General features: G+C 41.7%; 1 protein-coding gene across 2 annotated transcripts in view; it reads right to left on the minus strand.

The window, feature by feature from the left end:
- Positions 1-12144, minus strand: part of TUT7 (terminal uridylyl transferase 7) — a 34206-nt gene extending 22062 nt beyond the window's left edge. Inside the window, exons 1-7 of one of the 2 annotated variants that reach the window (XM_075020884.1) lie at positions 11582-12144; positions 9061-9581; positions 4146-4321; positions 3470-3586; positions 2290-2467; positions 1706-1794; positions 637-688 (exon numbers count right to left, since the gene is read on the minus strand). In XM_075020884.1, coding sequence (XP_074876985.1) covers positions 637-688; positions 1706-1794; positions 2290-2467; positions 3470-3586; positions 4146-4321; positions 9061-9550 — 1102 coding nt within the window. In that variant the 5' untranslated portion in view covers positions 9551-9581; positions 11582-12144. Of the gene's footprint in view, positions 1-636; positions 689-1705; positions 1795-2289; positions 2468-3469; positions 3587-4145; positions 4322-7899; positions 8019-9060; positions 9582-11581 lie in introns of those variants that run through there. The other variant, XM_075020885.1, reaches the window with a different exon arrangement.
- Positions 12145-12352: the final 208 nt, after the last annotated feature.

The following is a 12352-nucleotide window of genomic DNA, read 5'->3' on the forward strand; positions in this document are numbered from 1 at the left end:
AAAAAGACAGGTTTTTTCCCATCTTTTCATTTTTTTGCCTGAATATGCCTGAATCAGTTTGAGTAAGTGCATTTGTTAAGATCTTAAACTTTACTTGCCTGTATGGCACAGAGTTGTATTCATTACCTCAAAAACCCCATGTGTCTGTATACAGTCATTTGTACGTGGCCTCACTGCACTAACAGGCATGCGCACATGATTATAGGACAAGAGACCACAATCTGAAAGTATGTTACCAAGCTTCTGATCCCATACTAGAAGAGCTAAGGTTACTTTCTGTACTACACACGGCTAGAACAGCAGGCTGGGGAAAGAAAGGCAGCACAGTCTACCTTAAGTTTAATGAAATCTTCACTTATAATGTAGACGAAAACCACCCACTAGGAATTTCTCATATCAACACAAATAATGGGACTTCAATAGTCATAAAACTGAACACCAAACCAAAGTTAGTTCTGTCAATGTATTATTTCCTGCAGTATTTTTCAGTCTCATCTTTCTAAAAAAAAAAAAACCCCACAAAAAAACCCCAACAAAAAGAGTAGCATGTGGTTTACCTGTTCAACAGAGGTGGAATTCAACAAGAGTAAGCAGTAATAGTTTAAAGGAATTGAGAAGGCAGCAACTTTTTCTTACCACTGTTCTGGAGACTTTCTTGCACAAGTAAGAGAACATCTGGTTGAGTCATCTGTCAATATAAGTAATAAAGCTGTTTTCATAGCTGTCAAAAAGGTAATGTCCCACAACTCAAAAAAACTTTAAAACATCACCCCTAGGCCACTTCTCTTTTTCTTCCAGGGGGCAGCAAGAAAGAAACAAAATAAAAGCAACTGAGAAAAAAACTTCTCTTAGTCCTTGGCTATGGCTAAATTGTAACAAAAGCAACACCAACTCTGCTTATTTTGAAGAAAATAAGGAAATGAGTAATTCTAAGTAAAGCTAATTTTACCTCTATCAAAGACTTGGTTGTGGAAAAAACCCACCAACAGAAATACTATTTCTGTGTGCTTAAGTATGACTGCCTTCTGACATAGCGGATCTACCTCACGCCAATGACTGGAATCATAGCTTTTTAAAATTATATGCACTTTATGAATTTGGATAATTCTTTTTCCCTACAGCATTTCCATCTTTGCTTCCTAGAAAAAATAGTACATTTTAAGTATGGGACTGCCAAATCAACTACAGGAGCTATACCTATGGAATCAAAAGCTTTTCAGAGTCCTTAATTTCTTTCCAATGTTCAAGCATAAAGACATTTAGAAACAACTAGCATGACAAATCAAGACTTTAAATTACTTCACATATAGATGACATAAGATGGTTTCATGGCTCAAAAAATAACCTAGCAATCAAAAACTCTGATGTGCATGTCAGTATGGAAACAAGATCATGGAAGTAGCATTTAATCCAGCTGTAAGAGAGGATAAATAATTATCTGTCTTGTAGGACTGCTAGGAGTACAGATGTTTTAAGTGTTTTCAGAAGGAACACTTGATAAAACACAAACCTGCATTATACTGAATGACCATTACTGGTGTATGAAGCAGGAATGTTATTTTAAGACCATTTTAATGTGATAGCTGTTTTACCCAATGCATTTTCATAAGTGCTACTACCACACTATAAGTTATATTTAAACTATAATCTGCATTAAGGTGCAACATTCAAAACCACTTCGACATAATAAAATGATCCTACTTACATTGGCAGGAAACTGGATATCTATGTTTATGTCTGAAGTTTTGAAACCAAATCTGCTGTAGGAGGAGCCATACAATCTTAATGAGCACTCTGCAACAAAAAGAATTATACTGCATTTACTCTACACCTCATTCTAAGTCTGTAGCTACTTCACACCATTGTCAGTAGATCTTAAACCTACATATAGTTTTGATAACCACAGGAAATGAAGAAGGGTCTTCCAATAGCACAGAACCCTGTTAGTAAATCCTGCCTTCCATGCTGTTGCTAAGTAAAGGCTTATTAGCATGAAGGTCAAATGCCCACCATGTCCTGTTCATCTTCACTTTTTACTACAGGTCTGTTTGGGTCATGAGCACCCTCGAAATTTAATTCTGATACAGGGTTATATTGCCACATCATGTCATTCAACAGACTAGTAACTAAATATACTGTTTTAGAATTTAAAATTTAGCTAGCCAAGGCTTTTAATTAAGTTTTCACTTCACAAGCTGCTGGTATTTGGTTCTGGTTTTGGTCTTCTGTTTTGTTTTTTTTTTTTTTAAGTTGGCATATCTAGCATTTAAAACAAATTGCAAATAATACCTGGCAATTTTTGACGCAGTAAGTTTTCCATCACTGCTTTAATGTTCAGCCTTTCTTCTAGATCTTCATTATTTAAGCCAAACTCCTGCACTACATTTTCAATAGCAACACCAATAGCTTGTATCTGGGAAGGTGTTGGAGGCGGCAGAGCAGTCAGCAGCTGTTCTTCTTGCTTTTCCTTTAAAGATAGTAAGACTGATGTTTTAATGATTTTCTTGAGTTGCTTAATGCAATAAAATGAATGCCTGCAACTCATCCCAAATAACACTACCACAGGTTTTCCAGATAATGGAGGTAATTGGAAGCAAGACCATCAAGAGAGAAACTGTGACAGGTGTAAAGAATTAGATATTCCAGGAGACTTCAGTAATGTGCAGAGGTATACATAAATATATTTGGAACATTAAAAAAAGTTGCCAATTCTTTCATCTCCTATGAAGTGGGAAAGGGTAGGAGTTAAAAGAATTAAAACCTGCAGAAGACAAGTATTTTTGTCAACGTCAAGCTGAGAAAGTAGGACCAGAAGATATTTAATTTAAAAAAAAAATCAACAGTAAAATTGAGGTTATGCTACAAGTTATTTTTATGTTCAAAACAAACTTATTTCCTTTACATACAAACAAATCTGTAATACTCCATAAGTTCTTAATTTTTACAGTATTTCTGAATTGAAATCTTCACCCTGACATATAGGTTATAATTCATAATTCTGTCATACCAACTATATTTGCTATTGCTGCTCCTCATTGCTCTGGACTTTGATCAAAATTCTTTATTGTTGAAATATGCCAATGAAATATTCAACAAGAAGAATACACATAACTAGTCTACAAGAATTCTAGAATAGCAAAACAGAAGAGTCAGTTGGTACATCTTTTTTGTTACACTTCAATCACCAATAACAAAATATTACTGAGTTATACTTTAAATGAGGACTTCTTTTAATAATAGGCATGAAAAAAGTACAAATTAAATTCCAAAGCTGAGGGCAGAAGCAAAGTGCAGGTCCCAAGTTTACTCTTTTTACCAGTATCACTAAGTAATAGTTTTTAAGAAGATTCAAACACGGTGAAAAATAAATGCAGAATCATTTTAGAAGCAGTGCAGTTTCCTTGTCATTAGTAGGGTGAAGACAGTTTCATAAATCTGCATTTTATGCTTTTTCTTGTCCTTAACTCACCTTTAGGCTCTTCTTGTGTCTTTTCTCTTTAATATGCTTATGAGCAAAAGCCACTGACTCAATCAAAACATCACACAATTTGCAGGTATATTTAGCCGATGGGTAGCTTCGAGGTTGCTAAAATAAAGATAGTAAAAAATCCTAAAATACAGAAATATACTACCTTCATTTCATTCAATACCCTTGGTAAGTTGAATGACTGTAACTCTGAAATCCACAAACACTCACTTCAGCTTCCCTAACTCCATTTTTACAGTCTGAAAGTTTGCATATCAAGTATAATGCTAGAAGAATGGTGGTACTGGGTCAATAAAGCCCAACACCTTGTCTTTTACAGTGCAAAATACCCAATGCCCATGGAAGAATATATTAACTGAACAAACATACAATAAAACTTTTCTAGTCCACTGCCCCAGCGTCTAGTGATCTGATGTTAATGCATGACCTAAAGGAGCTACCATTTTCTGTGCTTAAATTGCTGCCAAACCAAGATTTATTATAGTAAAAAAACAAAGGACAACCTGCCTTCTCTTGACAATTCATTAACAGCACCCATTTTGTATGTTACATCAATTCTATAGACTTTCTAGCTACAGTCAGAGAAATTGCTCAAAGTGCATCCTCTATATTGTATTTACAGACAAAAAATAGGAAAGGTTAGTAAAGACAGTGGCACCTTCTTCAGTCTATAAATGCAGTCTCGCTTCAATCGTTCTTCAGCTTGCTGCAACCCTAGAAGTTCTTTTGCCGACAGCACAGATTCATCTATGACTGGACCATCCACTTCATCTTGATCATACTCATCTTTTCTAGTTCTTCTTGATCTTCGTGGCTTCCTAAGCTTCTTCATTTCTTATAAAGAGTTACAAGAGAAAATACGTCAAATAACTTCAGAGCACCACACAGCATTTTGTTTGTTTTTTTTTTTCTTTAATGATCATTCTACTATTCGTGAGTCAGAGAAGATACGAATCATCCACACTGCATGGTTTCATAATCTGTTCTGTGCAAGTCTCGTAACAGCAAGTGTGTATATTTATGTCATAACCTATAGTACCTTTGCTCCGAACTACTAAAAACCACAAATTGGTCCCACTGAAGTCACCAACCTTATTTAGTTTTGTTAAAGCTGGCAAAAAAACCCCCAACTAAATGCAACAGATTTCACTGCCTAGTTGAGACATACCTGTATGTCTTTATAATGAAAAGGTAGAACATATCCAAAGATTTCAGGGTGCCTGGTCAGGTTTAGGTAGACGAACAAGCTAGAAAGTGAACTGACCCATAGACCACTACAAATGTCACAGAATTAGTGAGTGTAGGCCAATCTGAATGATTTGGAAGAGCTAACAGCACCATGATATAGCACTGCCATGGCTTAGCTAACATACTATAATTTATTATCACCAGTAATAACAGCCTGTTAATGTCACTCGCCTTTCAATTAAACCAGCATATGGATCAATATTGCCTGCACATTATTAAATAGACAAGTGGAAAGAAAATAACCCCTATTGGCTACGTAAGTCAATAAATAATGAACTTGCTAAGTATTTGCACACATTGCTTAATAAAGCTATAAAACTGGCAGAATAAACGTGCTTAGAAAGCTTGTTATCTTTACAGCAAAAGTTCTGGAACAAATTAATGTAAATACCACTTCTACTTTTGAGCAAACTTTGTCATCATTTTGAATCAGGAATTGCTACTGGTCCAAAGAATATCTGTAAAAATAATCTCAGGAATGAATATACACAGGCCAGATTTTCACACATGACTTTAGATCACATCTTACCTTTCACTTGAACAGCTATATAGGATGTCCAGATGCATGGGATTTGTAAAGTTCCCTGCTTCCGAGAAAGTTTATGCAACTTCCTTAGACTCCAAAACCCTTATCACAGCATGTTCTCATTTGTAATAATTAAAAAAAAGATAAAACACAAATGCTCTACCAAATACACTTACAGAGTTTCTTTCCTGTGATCACAATTTTTGTCTCTAGTAATTGGCAAAAGGGAAACAACCTGACTGTCTTTTCAACCAGTTGTTTGATTCAGTTCACCAAGCAGCACGCATGTGCTAGTGTTGTAAACAGGACCAGGACAAGAATGGTAATATTTCTCTCAGCAGCAGCACAAGTTTATGCTGGAACAAACAGAACTTAGACTTAATATATTGCTGGGACAGTACTCCAAAGGAAGCTCCAAGGAGCAGAAACAAAAGTCTGAGTCTCTGAACTTTACACATCCCTTCCATTTCCCATACTGACTCTCCTGCTCAAACTCCTAAGACCTGCCACAGTTGTTTGACTACATTTTTACTGATCAGTGTAGACAGAACCTGGAGAAAAATGGGTATTAAAGTAATGTCTTTGCAGGAAAGCATGTGACAACTACCTACTTACCAATTATTTCTGTAACCGCTAAGTAACTTAAAAAAAAATTACAAAGTAAATGAATACTTCTAATATTTGGTAGTTACAGTAGTGATAATCTAATTATAGGTTAAAGACTAAATAAAGTACTAAAGGCAAGATAAAATGAAAGCTTCCACAGAAAAATCAGTGCCCGAGAGATTTGGTAAACTCCTTCCTTATAAGCTACAGTAAAAAGGGATAAAGATAGAGGAAAGGGACAACTACATAAAGGATTTCAAGTAAAAGGAAATGCTAAAAGAAACACTTTTAGTAATTGTTTGCTTCTTGACATAGAATTAAAGCTTCTGAAGGGACCTCAAGAGGTGAACTTTGTCAATCCTGAGCAATGCTCACCTAACCTGTTTTTAAAGGCCTTCAGGTACATACTCCATGAGCTGCGCAGACAATCTCTCCAGTACTTCCCCAGCTTTACCATTAGAAACTTCCCCTTTATTCCTCATCTGAACCCTTCTTGCTCAATTTTAGGCCCATTGCTTTGTGTCCCATCTATTGGAAAGATGCGAGCCAGATTACTACATCAGCTTTTTAATACCTTTCTAGACAGCTAAAGACTATTATCATGCCTCCCTATCCTTTCGCAGAAAGATTTGAGATGGTTTACAGTTTGTGTAGTTTCTATTTTTATGTACCCTGGCACTCTTCTTGCTCTTCTTTGGACTGTTTCCATTTTACTTACTCAAATAGGGTGCCAAGGCTGGACAGAGCACTGCAACTGAGTTTACCAGACTTAGAGAAAAAGGAGTACTTCAGGCTGTGAGTCTGTTTTCATGCCTCACAACACCATGACACTGACTACTCAATATCATCTTCTGATTCACTACGATTTCAGATCCTTCTCTGAAAAAAATACTACTTTATAGTAACTTTTTCTCCTTTATTTGTAGAGTTGACATTCTTACTGAAACAATGGCATTTGCATGTCTTTTCTATTTCATCCTATATGTGGCACGTTTCTCCAATTGTGCAATTATTTTAATTGACCTTCCTGCTTTTCTGCATTCAGTTCCTACCAGCTCCACAGCATATTTGTCCTGGTTTCAGCTGGGATAGAGTTAATTGTCTTCCTAGTATGATGTTTTCAGTTGCTGCTAAGTAGTGTTTAGACTGACGTCAAGGTTTTTTCAGCTTCTCATGCCCAGCCAGCAAGAAAGCTGGAGGGGAACAAGAAGTTGGCACAGGACACAGCCAGACCCAAACTGGCCAATGGGGTATTCCATACCATGTGACATCACATCTAGTATATAAACTGGGGGGAGTGGGGGCAGATGGAATCACCACTCAGGGATTAACTGGGCATCAAGCAATTGCACTGTGCATCATTTGTATATTACAATTCTTTTATTATTACTGCTGTCATTTTATTAGTGTTATTATCATTATTAGCTTCTTTTCTGTTCTATTAAACCATTCTTATCTCAACCCATGAGTTTTCTCGATTTTCTCCCCCATCTCACTGAGTGGGGGGGAATGAGTGAGCAGCTGTGTGGTGCTTAGTTGCTGGCTGGGGTTAAACCATGACAATATTCAAATTTAAAAGCACATAGTTAATAAGCATGCTGTCTTCATTCATCATCAGAATAGTGTAATAAATATTGAACAGAACAGAATCCTTGCAGATGCTTGCTCAATGCTTCCTATCATTTTGACAAAATCTTTGGTAAGTATTTTCTGAGTATAGTTATGTAATTAGCTCTGCAAGTCTCTTGTATTAATTTCATCTAGAGAATTTTCCTCTAGTTTACTTACAGAGCTGTCACATAAGAGTGTCTAAAGTACTACAGCACTAGTACTAGCAGTATCTACCTACTGCTTCTTTCATGTCCACAGGGGACTGATCACTATTTTAAAGAAATAAATTAGGAGGACTTGGCATACTTTTTTCTTGACAAATCCATGTTTGCTGCTACTCATCTCTCTGTTACCTTTCACATACTTATAGCAGATTACATTATTTGTTCCAGAACAGATTCCCAAGATTAAAGTTGCATACCATTTTTTTAATTCCACTTTTAAGAGACGCTTGCCCTTTCCTATATGCCAGTAGCTCACTTCTGAATAAGTTCTCAGGTATGATTGCCGGTGGTTCCAAAAATCTACTTCAGTGAGTTCCTGAAGTTTCACAGAAAAAAGTTCATTAGACCCAGCAAATTCGAGAACAAACTTGCAAAAGCATTCTACTCTGCTCTCTCCTCATCTGAGGTTGAGTTTAAGTGTGCAATTTACTTCTAACAATGAGAGACACTGGGCACCTGCTCACAGTTTACCCTTTTAGTGGCAGCTGATATCAAGGGAAAGGACATTCAGTTCCTTGACTTCCCAGTACCAACCAGCAACAGCTTTCCTTCACAGCAGGGGGGCAGATCAATATTGACTTTGGCCCCCAGTCTTAAAAGAAGACAGATCTCTTGTTAACAGGCAGTCGTTCCATATTAGCAGCACCTCATTTGTGCCTCAGTCTTTCTTATTTTATCTAATTATATTCTCTTCTTTAAAGCCTCCTCTTTCTGCTTTGATCTACTTACACTTCCTTCTAGTACTTGCATTCAATGAAGACCTTACGATATTGATCACTTTACCCGCCCTTAGCCTGTTCTTCCTTGGATTTCAACACTTACGGTTTGTACTCTCATTATTAGTGCCAACTGCCCATAGAGAAGTTGAATATGCATGGAGAGCAAGTTCTGTGTTATTGCTGTATTACTGTTGCTAGTATTAAGTTCTCACTACACCTACAAGGCATTGTTTTCAATCTTCTTTAAGACATGTTGTTACAGACCTCACCAGTAGCTCCAAAATCCTACCCTGTATCAATTTAACTGAAACATCCCTTATTAGCCTTGACAGATTCAATCAAATTGTACCTGGAAAACTGCAAACAGGGACATTACACAGATGTCACAGTCTACTTACTCCTACCACTTCTACACTAACTTAAAGACAACAGAATTTATAAAACAAGTTCTGTATCATTCGCTGTAACAATTTGTTTAAGGTGCTACAGTATAGTACAGTCAACAGTTTGCAATATATGACAGAACAAAGATGATTTTTTTGCTTTAACAGTGATTCTTGAAATTTTACTTGTCAGCAAAACACACAGAGGGCTACTTTACTGGATAGCTATGTAAAAAGCAACAAACGTGCTGATTACCAGAGTTTCCTTTCTGCATGTCTGCCACGTCTTCTAAGTCTTCCTGAAGTTGTCGTCTTACATTTCTGTTTCCAGCACCTTCAACTTCATGAAAAGAGTCCTTTCTTGCCCTGCTATGCACAGGAATCCACGCAACAGATCTGTACTCTCTCCAGCTGTCAGAAGTACCATGGTGGTCATCAGATACCCACTTCTTCATCTGGTCTCTTTGGGTATCATTTAACTTTGACCCTTGACTGTAAGTTGTGTTTTTAAGTGAATTTGGGCTACTGAAAACACTACGTGGCCCTCGTCTGGGACTGCTTCTGTAATGACCTGGTGTTCCCCTTTTCTTTTGCAGGCTGGTATCTATTTTATTGCTATGGCCATTTCCATATTCATCCATGACTCGGTAGTCTTTCTGTAAGGGACTTCCTTTTAATTCTTCCTGATGTAAAATTTCCTGTTCCTTATTTTGTTTGGCAAAGCAAGGTTTTGCAGCATCTCCCATGGTTATTGCTGTTCAATTTAGTGATTCCCACCTAGAAATTAGAAAGTTAAAGTTGTATTTTAAAATTAATCAAGCAATAAACACTGGTTATTATTTGTTATTAAAACCTCAACAGTCAAAGTCCTGGCTCTGTAATAACATCAAGGCAAGCAAGTCTTGGTGGAAAGCAAAATTTGCTCCAACCAAACAAAAGGCAGTTCAAAACTCAGCTAGGTTTCTTCTCTTAAAATGTCTAACACCTATGAGTGGTTCACAAATTGCAGAGACAGCCTATGGTTTTTTTGAGCATTAAGGTCTAGATGCCTTTAGGACTACTTTTAAGAGTCTACATCAGAGTCTCAGCTCAGTACAGGAAAGCTTTGAAAGAATGACTGAAGGAACTTCGTAGCATGTAGAGTACGTAGAAGGCAGGAACAAGGATGGCCCCAAAGCCATTCTATATCATCTGAGTATTCCCCTTTCCCCACAGTCGGCACCGTTCACTGTGTTAGGAATGAAAACTGTGATCAGAGGAGAAAGAGATGTAGAAGTTCAGTAGCAATCTATCCGTCAGGCAAATATGACACAATGATTAAGAAACAATGCTGCACTCCCAGTCCACTCTGCACATTTTACCTATACTGGCATTCTGAGGTCTCACGTTACTCGGTATTAAGCACTCATATTTCATATTATTTTAGTATTCTCTAAAACATCTGGGCTACCGATTTGCTCTTCCCCGCTGCGCACCTGGTCATGTCCATGTTCTTACTGTAAGCGACTTCCAGGGAGCTGTAAGTCCAATGTTAGCATAAACCCGTGTGGGCTGTGAAAGGGGGAATTACCTGGAAGAGACTGGCTAAAGACACATAAGCACCAGCAGTCACATCGACACTGAATATTGTACGATTTAAATATAGCCACATACAACCAGATAAAAAAGGTTTTCTCTTTCAAAAGACATGGATGCAGGAAAGGCTGTAGGGCAGTTACAAGAAGCACTTAAACAGCAGGAAAAGGGTAGAAAGGCCCTTCTGTTGCCTTTAATATGGGAGTAGGGTTCCTGATTTTCTTAAATGCTTTTTTAAGTCCTGCAGGCCCCAAGTGTCTGCTTTCTATAGGCTTGAGGCCTTTAGTGTTTATCCCCCTCTTAGAGCAAAAGAGGGTTTTTTTGCTCTTACGTGAGTGACAAAACAAGTGGGATTCCTGTCCCGAAGACCTGAATTCATAGCCAGTTATGCATGACTGTGGAGACGCAGGTATTCCAGCTAAGAGCTTAAAGAAAAGTTTCAAACGCAAAAAGCGAACTCGCTCCCTATTTTCGGAAAGAAACTGCTGTCAAACCGGAATTTCAGAGCGACCTAAAACCAGCTTGTTTTAGAGTCATCCCCAGAAGCAACGCCCACGCCCGGCCGCCAGGCCGGATGACGCCATACTCCCCGCACTGGAAGGGAGCGGAGAGTCCAAGTTTACACTCGCCTCTGGCTCCCAACCGCGACGCGAGGTGCCGGCCTGGCGGGGCGGGGGGGGGGGTGGTTGGGTAGGCTGCCCCGCATGGTCAGCGGCAAGCGCGGCCGGGGGGACGACCCGGTTCCCCGCGGGGCCAGAAACAGCAGGCAGCCCTGGCCAAGTTGCCAACGGGACCCAGGCGGCGGTGTGACGGTACCGACCTCCGTCCGTCACCGCCAGGCAGGAAGCGCGCCGGGCGGGCCGGGGCTCCCTTGCTCCCACGCGGCAGCTCCCAGACCCCTCCTTCCAGTCCTCCCACCGGGCCACAACCCACCCCCCCCGCTCCCCGAACGACCGAAGGGCCGGGGAACGGCCTGGCGGAGGCGGGGGGCCAGCCAGGCGGCGGGGGCGGCGGACTTGTGGCGCGGCGGCCCCCCCCGCCCCGTCCCGCCCCGCTCGCCCCTGCCCCGCCGCCTCAGCCGGACGGCGGAGGGGCCGGCGGCGGCCCAGGCCCGGGGTGGTGCGGAGCGGTCGCCGGTGGACGCCGCCCGCTGCCGGGGAAGACCTCGCCCGGCCACCACCCGCCGAGAGACGAGCACTCACCGGCCGCCGACGGCCCGCCCTGCTACGGCCGCCCCGCCATTGTGCCGCGGCGGAAAAGCCACCGGTCTCTCCGCGCGGCCCATCCGCGCGGGTCTTCCGGCAGCCCGGCCCCGCCTCCCGCCGCGGCACCGGGGAAAGGCGCGAGGGCGGGATTTGTGTCGGCGCGTCGGCGGCGGGCGGGAGGGGCCGCCAGCGGCGGGCCGCGGGCCTCCCTTCGCCCCCGGCGCCCCGCCCGCCGAGTGCCGGCTGCCGGTGGCGAGGGCGGTAGGCCGCGGCCAGCCCCGCCGACGCGAGGCCCGCGAGCGGGCGCGGGAGGCTCTTCCCGGCGGCGGCGGGGAGGAGGCGGCCGCGGGTGTTCCGAGGAGCCCGCCTCCAGGGGAGAGGCCTACGCGCGCTCGGCGGTCGTCTCCCTGGAAAGGCAACGGTAAGCCGACCGCGCTGGCGTCAGCGATCGCCAAACCAGCAGGACGCGAGCGACTACCGCGGGATGGTCCCTGAGGGTAACGTCGTTGGCTTGTCCGCGGGAGAGCTGGAGACGTCGCCACGCCGCTGGGTACCGAACCCAACCCCGCAGGGTCCGTGCGTCTCATCCGACCGGCCGCCCCAGTCGAAGTCGCTACGGTTCGGAGCGGATTGCTCCTGAAAGAGAAGCATGAAGCACAGGAAGTGGGAAGACGCAGGGCGGGTGGGGAAGTGGACGTACACCTGGTCTCCTGTGGAAGAAAAAAGTTCTACTTCCTTTATCGCTAAATTACCCTTCTCACCGAGTTC

The sequence above is a fragment of the Buteo buteo genome, chromosome Z, assembly GCF_964188355.1.
Source record: "Buteo buteo chromosome Z, bButBut1.hap1.1, whole genome shotgun sequence".
NCBI lineage: Eukaryota > Metazoa > Chordata > Aves > Accipitriformes > Accipitridae > Buteo > Buteo buteo.